The sequence below is a fragment of the Delphinus delphis genome, chromosome 4 (assembly GCF_949987515.2).
Source record: "Delphinus delphis chromosome 4, mDelDel1.2, whole genome shotgun sequence".
NCBI lineage: Eukaryota > Metazoa > Chordata > Mammalia > Artiodactyla > Delphinidae > Delphinus > Delphinus delphis.
In genome coordinates this window covers 66,314,455-66,335,283 of record NC_082686.1, presented here as the reverse complement: position 1 = coordinate 66,335,283, position 20,829 = coordinate 66,314,455, and the positions used below count along the sequence as shown (strand labels likewise).

At 38.3% G+C, this 20,829-nt stretch overlaps 2 protein-coding genes and 1 non-coding gene across 6 annotated transcripts in view; 2 read left to right on the top strand and 1 right to left on the bottom strand.

The window, feature by feature from the left end:
- The window catches only part of GTF2E1 (general transcription factor IIE subunit 1), a 48,545-nt gene extending 34,812 nt beyond the window's left edge, over window positions 1-13,733 (bottom strand). For 3 of the 4 annotated variants that reach the window (XR_009519249.1, XM_060010726.1, XM_060010728.1), the window contains exons 1-2: window positions 13,586-13,733; window positions 8,533-9,010 (exon numbers count right to left, since the gene is read on the bottom strand). Coding sequence is in view for 3 of the 4 variants with exons in the window: in XM_060010726.1 (XP_059866709.1) it covers window positions 8,533-8,980 (448 nt within the window). In the remaining variant the exon portion in view is untranslated. Of the gene's footprint in view, window positions 1-8,532; window positions 9,011-10,982; window positions 11,297-13,585 lie in introns of those variants that run through there. The other variant, XM_060010727.1, reaches the window with a different exon arrangement.
- LOC132425146 (small nucleolar RNA SNORA70) lies at window positions 1,067-1,198 on the top strand. The gene has a single exon (XR_009519348.1). It is a non-coding gene; the product is annotated as a small nucleolar RNA SNORA70 (small nucleolar RNA).
- Window positions 13,734-13,816: 83 nt separating the features above from the next.
- Window positions 13,817-20,829, top strand: part of RABL3 (RAB, member of RAS oncogene family like 3) — a 38,824-nt gene continuing 31,811 nt past the window's right edge. Inside the window, exons 1-2 of the mRNA XM_060010729.1 lie at window positions 13,817-13,918; window positions 19,457-19,548. Of these exons, the coding sequence (XP_059866712.1) occupies window positions 13,873-13,918; window positions 19,457-19,548 (138 nt within the window). The 5' untranslated portion in view covers window positions 13,817-13,872. The remainder of the gene's footprint in view (window positions 13,919-19,456; window positions 19,549-20,829) is intronic.

Below are 20,829 nucleotides of genomic sequence, written 5' to 3'. Positions count from 1 at the left end.
ACAAAACAAAACAGAAGACAATTCACAGTTCCATGTTAAAACCAAGTTACTGGGACTAGAATCACTAGGATTTTATTGAAATAAAGAGGAAACAAACTTCAAGACACATCACTAATATATGGTATTAATTTTATCACTCTGTAAAAATCCAACCACTGTATATATCTTAGGAGTCAAATTTGGACGTTGGTTCCCCTCTCACTGAATATTTTATAGATTATGTATATATGAGGAAAGGGAGTAAACTGGAGAGCTTGGGAAAATAAGACTGCCAAGAATCCTAAATATTATTCCCCATTATGCCACAATGTGTTTCTGAATACGGCCTAATTCAACATAGCATATTTTCTATACGAACACTACTATAACAAGGTGTTTCAGTTCCTAACCTAGGATTTCAAATTAACCAAAGTGACTAACATTATCTTCTAAAAGCAGTGATAAAACATCCCCAAGCTTCTCTATACTTTTAAAATGTCAACTATTCTCCAAATCAAAGGGTGCTTTGAAATTAGAGTTGAAAGAAACCATATATGGTATAGAATAGACTGAACTTATCATTTTACATATCCTTAAAAAAGACCTACAATGATTATAGGATTTGCCCAGGGAATAGTTACTAACATAGCCCAAGACTGGAAGCCAGCCATGGCTCTGGAATCCTAATACACTGTCACTTTGCTGTCTTATAGCCACTGCTTAAAAAACAAAACAAGATAAAAAAAACCCTCTGAAAATGACATACCCACTGAAAACACTGATTACACAAAAAGACCCAATGTAATAAGTGCTCTGAAAAACCCTTACAATACTAACATAAGTTGGTCAAGCATTAATAACCAGAGCTGTGATAACAACAAAATATTTAATTAAGAATCACCTTCCCTGGGCTTCCCTGGTGGCGCAGTGGTTGAGAGTCCGCCTGCTGATGCAGGGGACATGGGTTCGTGTCCCGGTCCGAGAAGATCCCACATGCCGCGGAGCGGCTAGGCCCGTAAGCCATGGCCACTGAGCCTGCGCGTCTGGAGCCTGTGCTCCGCAGCGGGAGAGGCCACAACAGCCCGCGTATCACCAAAAAAAAAAAAAAGAATCACCTTCCCTGTGGAGGCCTGGTGTGCAATGGCTACAAACACAGCCTCCTGGGCGGTGTACAGCCTGTTGCTTATACAGGTTGCCCGAAGGGACCTTGGAGACAGCGCTTTCCGGTGGACATTCATGTCTGGATGCTGTCCCCAATCTGGACTCCAGACAAGTATGTACAGTGGCTAGGGTCCACATTGGCCAAGTCATAAATCCATCCACACCAAGCTGAACAAGGAGCACGTGACTGAGGGCCAACTCACGGCCAAGTTCATGTTCCCTGGCCACCAGGAGATCCACATATCCAAGAACTGGGGATTTACTAAGTTTAATGCAGATGAATATGAAAACATGGCGGCAGAAAAGCGGCTCATCCCAGATGGCTGTGGGGTCAAATACATCCCTAGTTGTGGTCTCCTGGACAAACGGCTCTCACTCATGACAGCTTTGGCACTGTCCCCTCCTTACTCATGCCCACCAATAAATCCTACTTTCCTGTCCAAAAAAAAAGAAATCACCTTTCTTTCTCAGATTTCAAAAAGGCTTATGGAGGAGGGAGGGTGAGGTGGGGTTGGAGACATAAAGTGAAACGTTATATAATCATAAAACTTACCAGTTGTCAACACAGAGAAAGGTGGAGAGAATAGGGACTGGGTTGCGCGGGAGACCATAGAGAAGAAAAACTAGGTTTGCCATTTTAGTCTATCTATTTTTCTGTCAGTTGAGTCTTCAACAAGTTTACATTCATATATTACTTACGTATTTTTAGAAGAAAGAAAACAAATGTTATTTTGAATTCTCCAAAAGCACTCAACTCCCTTTAATACACAAAAGTTACACAGTCATTCTTAGGATATTCTTTGAAAGCACTATCAAGTCCTCTGTTAAACCTTTTATAACTCAAAATGTTCAGGGGTATATATATTAAAATGTTAAGCCAAATACTGAAGTCTCAAAAAGTCACCCTTTATTCTAATTTCCAAAATTATTTTATAAAGCAAATTTCTTCAGTTTAATTGGGCAAGGGGAAGTGTGTGAAAAAAGGAATTGCTATTATAAAATAATAACAGACATGAGAGGAGCATAGTTAAATATTTTATATAATTATTTTACCTATAATAAAATGGAATTTGAAAAATCATCCTTTAGCGATTCCCTGCAGAACATATAACACTGTAAAATACTCATTTGCATGCAAAAGGAAAAAAATAGAAGTACGTTTAATGTATTTTTAATTTCAGAAGATCTCAAATGTATTCATAATGTACCCAATACAACTCTACCCCCAAAACTCAATTTAATCAATGAAACTGGCTTCTGTCCTTCCTTAACTGAACACATCTAGGTTTGGCCTAATCATGCATTATTCCTAGATTCTGGAACTCATTATAAAGGGGAAAAAAAGTATTATGCCTGGGAGGGAAAACAATAAACTGAAGTGTGGTACTTGGGTGAATACTGAAGCTTATATCAATAATAAATTCTCTGAATTAGGCCCAAATCAAATTCATCTCAACATGCAGTGAGCAGGCAAAAAGTATGTGGTTTTGATATGACTATTTGAAAGACAATAATCAACAGAATGTTATATGCCAGCATCAAAACTAAAAAGCAACTTTTCACAAATAAGTTTGTTCCTATGTAATCAGCTTCAAAATACAAAAAAGATAAAACACAGATGATTTTTTTTTTAAGTTTTCAAACCCTTAAAACCAAGAGCAACAAAAGTTTTAAAAAATGAGCCCTAAAGCTTTTGCTGGAAAGTGAAGGGTAGCAGAGAGAAGACATCTGTTTCTTACTATTTTTCCATAACTAGTTTTTTGTGTTTTTTTTAACTCATTCTAGTAATCACCTTCCTTCTGTCCCATCATCAGCCTCCTCAAAATCCACACCACTGAGCTTTCCAGTATAGTTTCTAATGAACCCATCCTGGGCAAAGATTCCAAACCAGCAACTGAGCAAAGTACTCCTAGAAAGATTTCTTTTAATGTTTGTTTGTCTGTGTTTTTAGCATTTCAGGAATTGGAAACACTGCTTATAAGACATCTTCTTGCCTTAAGTAGAGAGAGATGAAAACAGGAAAAAGCCTGCTCTATGAAGGTGAGCATGAAGGAAACAAGTCTTCAGAGGCTCATGAATACAGGGCCCTGACAGTTTTAAAATGTTAGGTTAAAGGAACTGAAGAGGAATTTCAATGATGTGGGGATCAGGAAACTGATGTGTCTAAATCAAAAAGCATTCCTGCAGTCACAAGCAAAAGAGGGACTCGTGATTTAACACCAAACTTAGAAATGAATATCCCAAGTAGATAAGGACTTTACTTGAATATTGAGGGACTCAGAACTAACCACTGGAAGAGGTCTGTTTCCATTGTTGGCTTTTTTTTTTTTTTTTTTTTGCGGTACGCGGGCCTCTCACTGTTGTGGCCTCTCCCGTTGCGGAGCACAGGCTCCGAACACGCAGGCTCAGCGGCCATGGCTCACGGGCCTAGCTGCTCCGCGGCTTCTGGGATCTTCCCGGACCGGGGCACAAACCCGTGTCCCCTGCATCGGCAGGCGGACTCTCAACCACTGCGCCACCAGGGAAGCCCTGTTGGCTATTTTTAAGAGTTATTTATTGGACACATTTTAGAGTCAGTTTTTAAAGACTTCTTTTACACTAATCCTAAAATCTACCTGACTCAAAGTCTTTTCCCTGGAGCCACACAAAAGCTGAATCTCCATGAAAGCTATCTTATCTTCCCCAGTACTCATTTAAAACATTCTGGAAATCTATATGGCCCTACATTTATTTATTACTTTGTAAGATCCTCCAAAACCTAGAGTATAACAGACATGTGTGTGTGTATCCACACACATTTGATGAGTTGAACTAGATAATCTCTTAGCTCCTATTTATAAGATTGTATTAAACAAACATTTATAAGATTCCTTTTTTTAAAATTTAACTTACTTCAAAGTTTATTTAAAATGGGATCCCCTGGTCTCTAGGTGAATTCAGTAATAGGGGCTCCCAAACTATTTCTAATTCAAACACCTAACAATTTTACCCAACCCACAATAAAACTACATTGCCTTATGTGCCTTTACAGAAGCTATAAAACTATATTTTTTCACCTAATATTCCCACTGCTGAGAATCCTTAAGGAAAAACTTTAAAAACAAGAATAAAATGCTATATATATAAAAATATTCAGTGTCATATCTATACCAGCAAAAAAAAAAAATACAAAGTGCCCCAAAGAAGTGGAAAGGAAAACAGGAGAGAAAATCACACCTAAAAACATATTTAGAACACTAGATAGAAACAGGAGAGTTGGTACATTAAGGGACCAAGAGATCACAAACTATTCTTGACTATGACTGTAATTATAAATAACACGTAAAAGGGTAGTGGTTTTGTCGTAATTTTTTCTATTCAAAAATTTTTCTGGCACCATGGTTACATAATTTTTAAATTAAAAATGGAAAATATAAAGCTATTTCCATATCATCTAACTTTAACACCTAAAAAGAAAATACAGGGCTTCCCTGGTGGCGCAGTGGTTGAGAGTCCGCCTGCCGATGCAGGGGACGCGGGTTCATGCCCCAGTCCGGGAGGATCCCGCATGCCGCGGAGCGGCTGGGCCTGCAGCAGTGAGAGGCCTGCGTACCACAAAAAAAAAAAAGAAAAAGAAAAAAGAAGAAAATACAATCTCCCCCTCCCTTTTGGGGAAGCATGTTGCTGAATTTAACTCAGAAGTGTCATTAATGAAATCACTGTGGTTGAGATTGCTATAGTAGAAATGCTATGTCTCTTCACACGGTCAGAGCCTTGCTAAATCTAAAACATGCATTTATGAACCACAAGATGCTATTTTGCTGATTGATGGATTTCATGCCATGCTACCTTTGTTCTGATTACATAAGACCCCCATATTTCAGAAAATAAAACAGCTGATTTTGCCTGATTAAGTTTCTGAAACCAGGGGCTAGTGGGCAAAAGCTAGGCTCTTCCATTTTAATAAAATTAGCAGGTGGATGGACCTAGAGACTGTCATAAAGAGTGAAGTAAGTTAGAAAGAGAAAAACAAATACCGTATGCTAACACATATATATGGAATCAAAAAAAAAAAAAAGTTTCTGAAGAACCTAGGGGCAGGGCAGGTATAAAGACACAGACGTAGAGAATGGACTTGAGGACACGGGGAGGGGGAAGGGTAAGCTGGGACGAAGTGAAAGAGTGACATGGACATATATACACTACCAAATGTAAAACAGCTAGTGGAAAGCAGCCGCATAGCACAGGGGATCAGCATAGCACAGGGGATCAGCTCGGTGCTTTGTGTCCACCTAGAGGGGTGGGATAGGGAGGGTGGGAGGGAGATGCAAGAGGGAGGAGATTTGGGGATATATGTATATGTAGAGCTGATTCACTTTGTTATAAAGCAGAAACTAACACACCATTGTAAAGCAATTACAATAAAGATGTTAAAAATAAAATAAAATAAAATTAGCTATACATATCAAGCATCAAACATTGGGAGAGTTCAACCCCAGAACACCAAAGGCAAAATCTAAATGGAAAGTATGGAAAGAATCTACAATTTTCAGGAAAAAGAGAGGCGGGGGAGGGAAAAGCTATAAACTGAAGTAAGAAAATTGCTGGTTTATGTGTGAATTAATGCCGGTAAAACAATTCTTGCTGGACCCAATTTCCTGAGCCCAGAATTCCTGGATACTCATCTAGGAGTCACTACTCTCTGTCCAGTGGCAGAGTTGCCCATATACTTGAGTTAAGAACTTTTTATCAGGGAAGAAGTAAAGCCTAGAAGGCTTCAAATCTAATTCCTAAGTACCCCCAATTGCTAATATAAACCATAGTTTATAAACCTAACAACTGTTGACATTGGAATGGAGATAGAAGCCCATTAGATACCTCCATCACTGGTCAGAAACACCATCAATCTCCAATAGCAACCAAGAAATAGAACAGCTTTGTACAGCACTGGCTTTGAATGAAAACTGTAACTATTAATTTAAAGAGAGAATAAATATTACAGCAGAAAAACTTCCCTCCTCCTCTTCTGATACACATACCAAATGTTTATTTCTCGTCTTCTTCAAAATGACGGGGAGAGCAATGAATACTGAGCAAAACAGGAAGGGAACAGAGGGAAAAAGACCAAGATTTTTAAAGGGAATGTATAGAAGAACAAGGGAGGGTTGTCAAGGTACTAATAGTGGAAAAACAAAACAAAACCAGACTGACAAGGAGGTTGGGGGGTCTAATATCACCCAATTATCATATTCTCTCTGTAAAGGAAAGTCCAAATGAAAAACCAAATTATAATCAAAAGGCAAGTATATTCTCATAAAGAGCGTTCCCAATAATTAAGAATTTTCAATCATGGTATCTCAGGCTTCACTGAGACATAACTGCCAATTAAGTTGACTATTAGTGCTGGCTGTTCAGGGCATCCTCCCATGAGCGATACCAATGTAAAGTGACTTACTCTTGCTCTCCTGAACCCCTTCTTTCCACCATCATGTTGACCGTAACCCTCATATTAAGAAAACAGTCTCTGTTCAGACTGGCCACAAAACAACTGTTTCAGTTTTAGCTCTCTTTCATAATATGTTTTCACGCTCCCTACCCTATCTCAATTCCCTCACACAAATAATCTTGACTATATTTGGTCAGGCCATCTCTTCCACAAGCCACCTGTTAATTACAACTAATTTCATTCAGATACAAACCCTAGGTAAAATTCGAAGAGCATCATGAATCAAACTCCTAAATACTGATATATAAGTAACGGGATAACTTCCTTTTAGAAACTTTCATGAAATTAAATAAGAATCAAGTGATACGTAAATGTAGTAGAAGCATATTCCTTTAGATTACCCTCTCTGAGGGACTGGATAACACCTTCACTGCAGTCAAGAGTGACGAGGACGACCACTGTAACACCAACATCTGCAGAAAATCAAAAACCAAAACCCAGAGCTCCTTAAAGAAATCTGTTAGAGTGAATAGCAAAAATCATGAGACTTTTCTAGTCTATTTTGAAAGAGCTCCAGATATAGTCTACAACCCTCCTCTACAGTACACTCAAGCAATTCTTAGGATGGCTAAGATTTTCTCATAACCAAGACCTCTCCTAGTTAAGCCCTTTCAAGGTAAATAGTTAGGTTCAGACAAATTAAACATTTAAGACAAATGTGAATTCTTTAAATGAATTTTCATCCAAGATGACTGCTTCACAGTAAATAAGGGGAAAAAAAAGTCATAGGCCATCACTGCTCTTTTTGTGAATAATCTTAATTGATATCAGCATTATTTCCCATTAAAATTTTTAAAAATTCTTTAAAGTGTACAATATATAACATATACAAAATTAAACATGTACACAAACCTGTAATTTTTTTATAATAAAACATTTCATGTGTAAAAGCTTAAATTATATTTTTCAGATAGTTATTTTAAAGTCAAATCTATGAACTAAAAAGTAACCTATACTCCTGAATTCAGCCGTAACAAAGGGACAATCTAACCTAACAGCTGTGATTCTTTCTATAGATTTTTACAAATTTTTAACACAAAATTGATCCACTTGAGTAATTAGTAAAACTATAGTCTCTTTTCCAGTTTGCAAATAACAACATAACTATACAACCTAGCACTTTAAAGTGTCCCATGTTAATGTTAGACATGTATTTTTAGAAAAAACATGCTTTGTAGATTCTGTGTTGATTAGAAAAATCCTTAAAACTAAAGTATTTAATTAAATGAAGCAATTTATAACTCCTGTTGATGATTCGCTTCCATTAATGAATGGCTAAGAAACTAAATATCTGTTGTTAACTTGGAAAAAGTGCCCCTCTTATTTCATCTGGCTAACTTTTACTTATTTTTTAGGTCCCCGCTGTTTAAACTTCTTTGAGAGGCCTCCCCAAATCCACATTAGATGCCCTAGTTATGTCCTCCTAATAGCACTTTGCACTTCCACTAACAAAGCATTTAAGTTCTAATAATACGTATTTATTATAACTGTCTGGCAGTGACTGGCACAAGTAGGTACTCAAATATTTGTTGAATGAAGAGCTCAAAAGTAAACTTAGTAAAGTCAGAATAGCCTCAAAGTGGTAGAGAAAGTCAACCCTTTAGATTAGGCTGCAGTTGTAAATAAGGGACGGGGGTAGAAACAGAGGTAGAGGGCTATGGGTAAAAGAACAGTCCATGGACGAGTACTCCCTTGTAAAGGAGAAAGGCTTTGCAACAGCTTCTAAAAGTAGTATGACAGTCAAACAGGACATTAAGACTAAGAATAACTATATGCTTACTTACACCAATATATCCATTTTATAATGATATATATGATCAGTTTAAAAACTAGATGAATCAACTTAAGAAAAAGGTTACATACTTTAAAAAGTTACTTGAAAGATTCATAAACTGGAACAATCTCACCTGTCATGGGATCAAAGAGCTGATTAGCTTCTAAATCTGTAAAAGTACTACTACAGACGGGACATTTGAAGGAAGCCCGGTTGGTGGAATCTCTCTCATCAGTTTCAATCCTCCTTCTCATGTGGTCCAATTTATATTTTACCACATTAACAAGAGTACGATAATTGATAAAGTAGTAGTTGTGGCGAGTGGTTTTCCCATCTGCAGCAGTCTCTACCCTCATTCTGCACTTGATGAATTTGTCTCCCTTTAAATTATTCAAGACTGATCGAAGTTGCTTCCGATCAAACTTGAGCAGCTCCAGCATGTCCTCCTCTTTCACACAGGGGTTTCGGATCAAGATGTCCAAGGCCAAAGCATGCTCAATGCCATAAAACCCCCGGATCACATACTTGGCTAACCGCTTCAAAGCTGCAGGAACCTCGGTGAGGACATCTGGATCTGCCATCTTTAGCAGCAAACTTCAACTTTAAATGTACTGAATTCAGGAAAAAAAAGAGAAAATTAGCTAGGCATAAGGACAAAGTAATCATTTTAAATCTAGAATAATCAACCCATTAGGTAGTTGGTAATCGCTATTCTTGGAGTGCCACAAAGGTACTTACAACATTGTTTTTAAAAGACTTATAATGCTAAGCATTTAACAGAGAACAAGACTTTCCTCTAGAGTACACAAAAGATTACACCTTAAAAGCTTGACATATTTCTTAAATGGTTACTTTCATGACCTACTGTGTGTTTAATTCCAAAAATTAACATTACTTATAGCAATGATATACTATATCAAGCTCACTTTATTTCAGAAAGAGAAACTCAAAAATCTAAACGAAGTCTCATTATTCTTAATGCTACAGATCTTTGGGAATGCTGGGAAAAAAAAAAAAAAACCCTGAGAAACTTAGCAGTTAGCCTAGTTTTTTAAGTGCCTTTATTTCTTTTCTTGAGTAAAAATTTTCTACCAAGATAGATTCTAGGATGTTTTACATAGTCATGCTCTCACAATAAAATCACAACAAACCAATAAATGCCTAAGTAATCACCAGCTGGGATGTTTGGCAAAATTACTGTTATAAATCTGAAAGAAATTAACAATTATATCCAGACAGCTTTACCAACCTTGAAAAGTTAAATGACCAAGTAAGCAAATGCTATACGGTTCTAAAAAACAGTAACAACAAACACCAAGATATCCTTAAATACTGGATCCCCTGCAGGACAAGTAGAAGCTAACTGTACCCAGAAAGCTGTCTTCTAGAAGCCCAAACTGGCATGGGCTAGACTTTCATGTGGTTGTTAAAAAGCCTGGGATTTGGAATTAGAGTCAGATAGCCTTGTTTAAGTGGCTGTGTGATCCTGAGCAAATCCCTTAACAACTTCAAGCCACACTTCACGCTCTGAGAAATAAGGATAATATCAACTACTTCAATGAGGTGGTTGTGATGAATAAATGAGAATGTAATGTGCTTAGGAAGCACCTGTTAATAAAGACACCATCTATATCAATTTAATACATCTCAAACTAAAAACGGCCAGGCACACAGACTATATCATACAGACTATATCAAATGAAATTTCCCTACACTATAAGGAAATTTTTAACAGCCTTCTGAATTATTTCCATAGGGAATCATAGTGTTATTAATACTAGTTTCTACTGAATCTTTTATTTAAAATCAGTAGTTATCAACCCTATCACCCTATTTTATAAGAAACAGTTTTATATCCACAGTACTATTCTAAAAAGATATTCCTAAATAACCAATGAATACACATATGGTGGGGGGAGGGTGGTTATAATACCCTACCTTTAATAAAGGAAAAATAAAAGGAAAGTCAGTTATATTTTGGATTGTGAATACTCAGGCATGACTATATATAAGAGATAACGAAGTAGCACCTAGGTCCAAACCTGTGGTCCTAGAGCCTTCCTGTCATCCCAAGGCTTAAGGATGCCAAGCAAGTGCCTGGGTTCAACACCAAAGTAGTAGTATAACACACTGCCATGTGCATTTTATTCTTTCCAATTTGGTCTATACATTGAACTTGAACCTAGTTTTTGGGTTTTTGTTTTGTTTTGTTTTACATGGTCAACAGTTGGCAGAACACAATATGTGGCTTCGGAAACAGACCAAAGGATGGTAGACCAATGTCAAAGTAACCTACTTTTCCAGTATTATTTCCTACTATTGTACTCCCCTCCCTGACCTTCCACCCCATATACTCCATTTTCTGGGCCAATGGTTCTCAACCCTGGCTGTAAAGCAGAATCATCTGGGGAGCATTTAAAAATACCCACCCTGGGCCCCATTCCCAGAGATTCTGTTTCAGCTGGTCTGAGCAGGTCAGATTAGGCATCACACTAATTTTTAAAGCTCCTTAGGTGACTCTAATATACAGAATAAGTCCCTGACCACTGTTACCAACAAACTGGGTACCTGACTATTACATACCTGGCCAAAGCACATCCTGCATGGGGAGGGCCCTGTGCCACATCATTCAGCCTGTTACCTTTGCCTGAAACACCCTAGGGGGCCCTAAAGGTTTGAGAAAGGGAGTGACATGAGGACTCTGCAGTCCAATAGTTTTAGGTTTTGAATCCCAGTTCCACCATTTCTTAGCCTGTGAACCTGGAAAGTTCTCAGCTTCAGTTTCAGCAGATTAACAGTGCCTTCCTCATAGAGTTGATGTATGAGATTAAATGAGATAATTCATGTAAAGTGTTTGACTTTCAAGGCTGGCATCGTAAGAGTTCCATTAAGTACTGGCATACATAACAAGACTCCCTACTTAGAAAAGTGACTCTTACAACAATTTGAGAAATGGGCTGAAGTAAGTGAAAATGGAGGCACTGTGGAAACATTAAGAGTGATAGTAATCAAACCTAAACTACGAAAGACAAGAAAAAATTACAAGAGGACAGGATGAATGAAACTTATTAGAGGAACAAAATCAAAAGGACCCAATAATACATTGGAAATGGAGTTACAGAGTAGGGAAATTTTAAATAGCTATTTGGGGTTTTTCTCCCAAAATTTTATTGGGATAAAATATACATAACATAAAATTTACCGATTAAGTATTTTTAAGCAGACAGTTGAGTAATGTTAAATACATTCATAATGCTAACCAACTATCACCACCAACCACTTCCACAACTCTTTTCACCTTGTAAAACTGAAACATTATACCTATTAAACAATAACATATAGCTATTTGTTTTAAACCAGTGTAACTAGAAAAGTACTACTATGAGAAAGAGGTTAACACCTGAAGAGGAACAGGTTTGGAAGAAACGAGGCATTCATTCAGTTTTAGTTGCTTGTCTTTGAGGAAATAACACAGAATATTACTGTGAAGATGTCCTGCAGGTGGCTGAACAAATGAAACTGGAACTCAGCAAAGAAGTCATGCTGTGCCACCTTGTTCAAAATCTCTACACTCTAAAATCCTCCTTCCTGAACATTGTGTTCTCTCCTTCACTGCCTCTACTCCCTCAATTATGCCAAATCTCCTCAATCTCTGGATTTCATAATACTGAGATGAGAGGTCTCAAACTGGTAGCCTGTGCCACATCGTTTGACTCAAAGAATGTTTTGAAAATTTTCTGAATTTGTGGTTAACATTAAAAATCATGAGATTTCACATCAATTTCAATTTTTTCAGGCCCTCTTGAGAACTGCAAATATCTGCAGAAAAAAATGAGACCATGTTCCCACATGGAAACAATTAGCTAAAGAGCAGCTGACATTTTTAAACAGGGAAGGAGCTTGGCTGGCCTCTGGAGACTTTGCAGTGTGTGACCTCTGGGGGCCAGGCCTTGTTTCTTCTTCTTAGCCTCAGAATCTATCAGTCACCTCCCAGCCTCACCTACCACCCTACAGCCCAGACCCCCAAAGGCAAGTTGGTTTTGCTTTTGAACCCTATGTATTCTAATCATACAAACACCGGGCAACAGAGTTGGAGAAACAAAGTTGAAATGAATGCATTCTCTGTGCTTGGTCTACCCTCCTCAGCTTTATCTCCGGCCACACTGGCATCCTCTCAATTCTGTGAGCCACACACGCGTTCCCTACTTCCAGGCCTTTGCACATGCTGTTTTCTCTGCTCCCACAGCTAAGCCCAAAGTCCCTTCTCCTAATCATCCTTCACATCTCAAATGACATTTCCTCAGAGACACCTTCTCAGACTTCCCTTAGTGGCTCAGAATGATCCCCCCCCCTTCACATGTTCCCATAGTTCTTTCCCCTTCTTCGCTGCAGTGAATAGACTTATACTTTCTCCATGTCTACCTCGGAGACCAGGAGATTAATCTTGTTCACCACTGACTTTCCAACGTGCAGCACAGCTGGTCTAGTACTTCCATAAAACTTTCAATAGGTCTCGTAAAGCACCTTTTCTTCAAACATGCCCACCCTGCCAGCTTCCCCCCAATTCACTTCCTCCACTGCAGCTTCCAGAGTAGAAAAAGATAGGGTATTGGAAACCCTCTTCTTAAACTTCAAATGGTTTTAAGGAGGTGAAAGCATCAAATTCGTGATTGTAAAGGATTATGCTGACTGCAGCGTGTAAAAGAAGGAAGGAGTGGATGTGGGGAGTCCTGTCAGATTATTTCAGTATACTTCTATTCCAGTTCCAGAAGAACTTGGATTCTACACAACCAACTGGCTTTCTCGGCTACCATATTTCACGGTACTCTCCACGCCTTCATACATACAGTGGCATATCACCGCGAAACCTCCGGACAAGCTGGCCTCCACGAGCCCGGTAATGTTTACCTCCTCCCCACTGTGACACCCCGACACCCTAGATCCGCTCGGACTCTACCAGCTGAGTCCAGAGGCCACACTCGGCGCAGCCAAGCCCGTCCTACCCGAGGTCGCACATGGGCCGCTCCGGGTCAATAGTTCTTTGGAAACCAAGGAGAGAACCGAGTCAAGAGAGCAGCTAAGGGGGAGGAGGCTAGCTATGGAGAAAGGAGCGAAAAGGAGAAGACACCCTGAAAGGCGGCGCCGGGCCAGGGAACCGAGAACAAGGAACAGGGAACAAGGTTTACCAAGGCGAATCCTCGAACACTCCCACTACAGCTTCCCTCAGCGCCTCAACTACTGGTTTAAACGAGCCACGCCACTTGTGCGACAAGGAGAACGCCCTATTCCTGCGACCAGCTTTAGCAACCACCCGCTACTTTTAACTAGGCGGGCCAATCAGCACAGTGAGGCCGTCAATCAAGACAGTCACGCTCCTATTGGCCAATGACATTGAAGACTCCGCCTTCCAATCCCAGCTCTGATTGGCCTATAATCCCGGAATAGGCGTTAACCTCAGGAAGGCAGTGGCAAGATGGCGTCCCTGGATCGGGTGAAGGTACTGGTGTTGGGAGACTCAGGTGAGCCGCTTAACCCGCCTCTGGGGCTCCCGACACTTTTGAGTTATCCGAAAATCCTCCCCTTTCACTCTCCCTTTACACACACACCGACTAACTGACTCCGGCCCGTGGCTGAATTCCCTCTTAAGGCCTAAAGACTACACTTCCCAGAGGACTTTGCTCAATTTAACGGAGCGGCGGCATCGCAGGGGTGGGGGGCGCGGAGCCGGGGCCTTTCTCTGTTTTCGCTGGTTTCTACGTCGGTTTCCAGGGCGACCGAAGCCTAGTGATCCTTTGTTTTAAAAGATCTGCGGAGGTTGAGTGTTGTACTGGGCGCCGTGCTGAGACAGAAGTTCGGACCTTGCCTTTAATAGATTTTGTTAATTAAAGAAACCAAATGTGCACTAAGAAGAATGACACTGTTCCAAGTGCTTTGCATATATTAACTCATTTAATCCTGAGATCAGTCCTATTATCCCATTTCACAAATGACAAATCTCTTTTAAAGAGATGTAAATGACAGAACTAGTTTGAGCCGGGAGTCCACGTACTTAGAACACTAACCCATATTATTTCGTGAAGTATCAGGTGGTAGACCTGTTTTAGTCTCAACTGCGCTTCTTTTTTCTTTGTTCTGTTTAATCTTAATTGAAAAACTGTTATGTGCTAGGCTGGAAGAAATAGAAAAAATAAGATAAGGGCCATTTTATGAAGCAGCTAGGACTTAATGCTGAGCCCAGTTTAATCCTAGTGTTAAAATTCTTACCTTGGACGCTTGAGAACAGGAGTTGAAGTCTGTGTTTCTATCTCCCCTTCACTATCCTGTTTCTCATACCCTCCACTCCTAAGCGTCTTAAGAACTTGGAATAAATGTTAACCTTGCATTTCATAGACGTGCTTTTCTGGAGTTGACCTTTGGATGTCTGCTTGAGCAAAGACGTTGTGTCAGATGCTTGGAGGTGGAGAGGACATACCCCAAAGAGCTTGAAAACTAGCCTTACCAAACTGAATAAAATTGGAGGGGGGAGGAGGTTGAGAACATTTTCACATTGCCTGAAGATTATTTGCATTGCAAAGTATTTTACAGAGAGCATTATTTAATATTCCCTTCAGAAAGTTGCATTATGAAATTCTATGAACATAATCCAATTTATGTCAACTTTAGCATGAAGTGGTGCTGAAGTTAATTTAATAAAAGCACTCAGTTTTACAGATAAAGAAAGCAACAGTGGTCTAAATGGGCTTCGTAGGAGTATCACCAAGTAGGATTTAGAAGAATCCAGAGCTAACACAGTTCTTCATGATATGTGAAGTGGGTGCTTTCTCTCATTTATAATTACCTTTCTATTGCATCTAACAATCGCTTCATGTTACATCTTGCTCAAACTAATCGATTTATTTTTTTCCCAAAAAAATTATTTCCCTATTATAATACATGGCAAATGCTGAATTAGGTGCTGGGGATATAACTGTGGAATCAATGCATTACACAACAGCATTGAATTGGCTGCTGTATTAAATGTGAAAAAGTGATCAGGCAGTTAGTAAGCCTTTTAAAATTATTATTATAGTTTAGTTGTAAAACAGAAGACAGAGCTATGCCCACCAGGAAAGTGATTGATCTTGTCACACATTCACTGTTGTTAGGCTATATGTGCAAAGTCAGTTATTGTCTTTTTATCAGTTCCCTTTTAACAATGATTTGCTGTCTTACAAGTTAGAATATACTTTTTACATTTCATCTGCCTTTGTATTTAAACTTCAAAGTTTACCTTGAATAAAGGCTCATTTCCCCTGTGAAATTTTGAGGATTTCGCAAATATATAAAGGAATGACTAGGGATTTAGAAATTTGTTTGTATCCCATAGAGATATTTGATAATTTAGTAAGGAATCCTGAAAGTCTCTCTAACATGCACACACTCTTTTCTCTTTGTTCCTTCATATGTAAGGGATGAGCTTAATACATTACCAGCTCTGTTTGGAGCTGGCATTTATTTGATTATATTGAACTTTTTTTCCCCAGCAAATCAAGTGCATTCTTTTGATCTAAGTTAGTTCTAATGATGAAAACATTGAATCAGAATTTTCCAAAATTCTTAAAGTTAACCACTATTCTTGGCACTTCTGTTGTTCTTACTGTTTAAAGTTCATCCCATGTTAGCTAACTCTTATCACCCAATGCAGTTAATTCATGGAGAGCTATACAATATTATTACATAGAGCTGTTTACTCTGACACAGTTAAGCTTAACTAGAATTTCAAGACTTGTATCAAGCTGATAACTAAATGCCTAGTTATATTCCTCCAACATAAACAAACCTACATGTAAACACAAAAATCAACAATATGCCCTAAAGGCCATAGATATCAGATGCAATGCAGTAAATAAAATACAAAGCTCACTTTGAGTAGTCAAAAATCTTACGTGCCTGTATGTAAAAAAATAAAAGGAATGAAAGGGAAATCTGGGGAAATGTTTGGTTCAATTACATGAGCAGCTAGTATATGAAGAGGTCATGTAAATTGACAACAGTAAAACCTAGTAGATAAATGGGCGGAGCACATCAATAGATAATTCATAAGAGAGGAAAAACAACTGGTTAGCAAAGATGAACATAATGTGTATCTTTACCAGAAGGTAAAGAAATGCAGACTAAAGCAAGATGTCACTTTTTTTTCTCTTATAAGCTAACAAAGATGAAAAAGCAACTACATACTGTTGAGGTGCAACAAGACCTGCAGGCTTATGTGTATGGCGGGTGGCATAGTAACCAGATAAACATTGTCAATGTATATCAAGAACTTTCAATGTTGATTTCGGTTTACATATTAATTTCACTTCTGGGAAGGTATACTAATAAAATAATTTTAATTTTAAACGAAAGTGTAAACAGAAATCTTTTCTTAGCATAATGAAAAGTTCAAAGCACCCTAATACCTAATAATGAGAAAATGGTTACATAAATCATTATGTCTCCTCTCTGAACTACTATGGAGACATTAAAAATATTTATGAAGATTCTGTAATAACATGGAAATTTTTAGCCACTAAATAAGCACTAATTAAGGCCCTCTCTGAGTACTGGAAATAAAAAATGAGTAAAACCCAGTCCCAGGCCTCAAAGAACTTAAAATCAAGCAGAGTGAGTAAACTCTATAAACAAGCAAGTGTAATAGTGTATTTTAAGTGCTCTATAGAAAAATGTACAGTGTACAGCGGAGATGCAGAGGATGGTGGGTGATGTGCTTAGTTCTACCTGTATGGAGTAAGAGAAGACTTTATATCTAGAATGATGCTGAGTCTTGAAAGATTAATTCACCAGGCCAATGAGAGGGAAAATGGAAGGAGAGGATGTGTAGGATATTTCAGACAAAACCAGCTGTGTAAGCAAAGGCTATGTTTCATTGTTTTTAAGTACACTGTGTAATATATTCACAATAACAACCTGCTTATAGAAAAACTCTGCTTATGAATTTAAATCTACATTATTGACAGTAGTGCTCTTTGGGTGATTTATTTTCTTCTTTTTTTTCTGTACTTTCTAGATAGACTGTAAATAAAACTTTATAATAAAAAGTGATAGATCCATGCACAGTAATGCGCACAAAGAGGTCGGCTAAATTTTTGATAACTAGTGACGCATAAAGATTCACCAACAATGCTTGTTATAATGGCATCCCAGTTATGTTAATTGAATGAGTAACTCTACACATAAATGTACAGGGATAGCTCATTCCCTTTCCTCTTCCTACAGATCTCAGAATACTAGCCCTAGCATTAGTAATTAGATTATCCTAAACCCAGGAGATCTATAAGAAAAGAAAGTGCTGTCCTACTGAATGGGAGAAGATATTTGCAAGCAACATATCTGATAAGGGGCTCTCCAGAATATATAAAGAACTCATACAACTCAAATCAAAAAACAATCCAATTAAAAAATAGGCAGAGTACCTTAATAGACATTTTTCCAAAGAAGACATACACATGAAAAGATGGTCAGCATCCCTAATCATCAGGGAAATGCACATCAAAACCACAATGAGATATCATCTCACACCTGTCAGAATAACTCATCAAAAAGACAACAAATAACAAGTGTCATCGAAGATGTGGAGAAAAGGGAACCCTCATGTACTGTCAGTGGAATTGTAAATTGGTGCAGCCACTGTGGATAACAATATGGAAGCTATTCAAAAAATTAAAAATAGAATTACTGTATGATCCAGCAGTTCCACTTCTGGGTATTTACCTGAAGAAAACAAAAAGACTAATTCGAAAAGATGTATGCACCCCTATGTTCATTGCGGCATTATTTATAGTAGCCAAGATATGAAAGCAACCTCAGTGTCCACAATAGATGAATGGATAAAGAAAATATGTGTATATATACACATACAGGTCGACTATTAGCCATAGAAAGAATGAAATCTTGCCATTTGCGACAACATGAATGGATTTAGAAGGTGTTATGCTAAATGAAATAAGTCAGAAAGACAAATACTGTATGATCTCATTTATATGTAGAATCTAAAAAAAAAATGAACAAACCAAATGAAACAGACTCATACAGAGAACAAACTGGTGGTTGCTAGAAAGGAGAGGTGGGGAGAGGGGTGAAATAGGTGCAGGGAATTGAGGTACAAACTTCCAATTATACATAAGTCACAGGAATGTATTGTACAGCATAGGGAATATCACCAGTGGTACTGTAATAGCTTTGCATGGGGACAGATGGTTACCAGACTTATTGTGACGATCATTTTGTAATGTATTTAAGGATTGAACACCTGAAACTAACATAATATTGTATGTCAACTATACTTCAATAAAAAGAAAAGACAAGTGCTGTCTATGAAGTTAAAGGGCCATGATGTAGAAGAAGAAGAAGAGTTGTTCTCCTTTTCCAAAAGATAAGTCTGGGCCAAGTGGTTGACTGCTTTCTAAAAATCACTGTATGGGAGAACTGGAATATCTAAATATGGAATTGTGAAATGGTGAATCCCTGTCACTGATAGTGTTCAAGCATAATCTGAAAGACGATCTAACAGGGTCTGTGGAAGGGGCCTCTGCATTGGTGGTCAGGATAGAGGAGATTACCTCTAAGATATGTTAAGATTCTACAATTCTAAAATAGGCTGAATAGATGAAATCCTTCCAAAGGAAAGGGATTAGTTTATTTGAAATTGCCCTGGACCAGTAGTTCTCAAAGTGAGTTCCCTGGATCCGTAGCATCAACATCACCTGGGAATATGTTAGAAGTGCAAAATCTTTGGGTTCCATGACAGACCTGTCAAATTGGAAACTCTGGGGACAGGACCCAGCATTCTGTGTTTTAACAAACCCTCCAGAGGATTCTGATGCTAAATTTGAGAGAACCAGTGTCCTTAACCATCTTCTCTTTATCAATGAAGCTTATTAAATCATTGGTATGGTATGAACACCCTTTAAACAACCATGCTTTATATATCATTATTACTGCTTATTCTCAGTCTTACTTTTGCCATAATATATTTCAGCATGTCTTTTAAATGACTAGAGTTCTTGTATCTTTTACAGGTGTTGGGAAATCTTCCCTAGTTCATCTCCTGTGCCAAAATCAAGTGCTGGGAAATCCGTCATGGACTGTGGGCTGCTCAGTAGATGTCAGGGTATGTGTTTCTTATATTTTAGTTTTTCAGTGCCATATTAAAGATAACTCCTTCAAATTCATGATCCAATTACAGCCCTGTAGTCAAGACTAAGTAATAATAATAGCTGGGTTTTATTAAACACCTACTTTGTGCTAGATACTATGCCCAATGTTTTACATGTCTTTGCTTACTTAGTCTTTTTTTTTTTTTTAAATATTTATTTATTTATTTATGGCTGTGTTGGGTCTTCATTTCTGTGCGAGGCTTTCTCCAGTTGCGGCAAGTGGGGGCCACTCCTCATCGCGGTGCGCAGGCCTCTCACTATCGCGGCCTCTCTTGTTGCGGTGCACAGGCTCCAGACGCGCAGGCTCAGTAATTATGGCTCACAGGGCTAGTTGCTCCACGGTATGTGGGATCTTCCCAGACCAGGGCTCGAACCCGTGTCCCCTGCATTGGCAGGCAGATTCTCAACCACTGCGCCACCAGGGAAGTCCCACTTAGTCTTTTTTAAACTGTAAGATATAGCTACAAAAATTAAGGCATAGAGAAGTAAAGTAATTTGATCAAATTCATTCAGTTCATAAGAAGCAGAGTCAAGATTTGATCCTAATTAGTCTGATTCCAGAGACTTCACTTTTAATTACTATACTGTATATCTAGAGTTCACTTAACATGCTCCATAAATCATTCTGCTCGAGGCTTTCCCACTAAGACAGCCAACTTTTGGCTAGAAATATAGTGTAAAGGCAAAAGCTTCTGGAGCCTTATATCTAGGTCATCTGTTCCACATCACATTTAGGAAACCCAAGTGCAGTTTCCACTGAATTAGCTATCTTCCCAGATATTTTGGTCTTGGTAATTCCAGCTATTCCTGTCCAGGCCTCTCTTGTACTAGCATACCTCTCTCCATTGAGTTAAGAAATAAATAAGGAGGGAATAGCAGTTAGCTAGATTGACAGTTATTTTCCTTCAGTTCCTTGAACCTGTTGTTCCACAGTCTGCGATATATATTGCCACTGATTAGAAATCCTCTGTCAGCCTAAGTGTTATTCCTTTTTAAGGTAATTTCTTCTCTCTAGTTGCTTTAGAAAAAAAAAATTTTTTTATAATCTTTGATGTTCTGTAGTTTTGCTAACCTACATCTAGGGGTGGATTAGTTTTTAGTCATCCTACTCAGAAGTTGTACGCCTCGTATATATCTTCATTTTTCAAAATTTTTAGCCATTATCTGTTTGCCTTACCTCTTTCCTTCTATCTTCTTCTTTTGAACTTCTATTGGATTTTTGTCCTCCACATCTT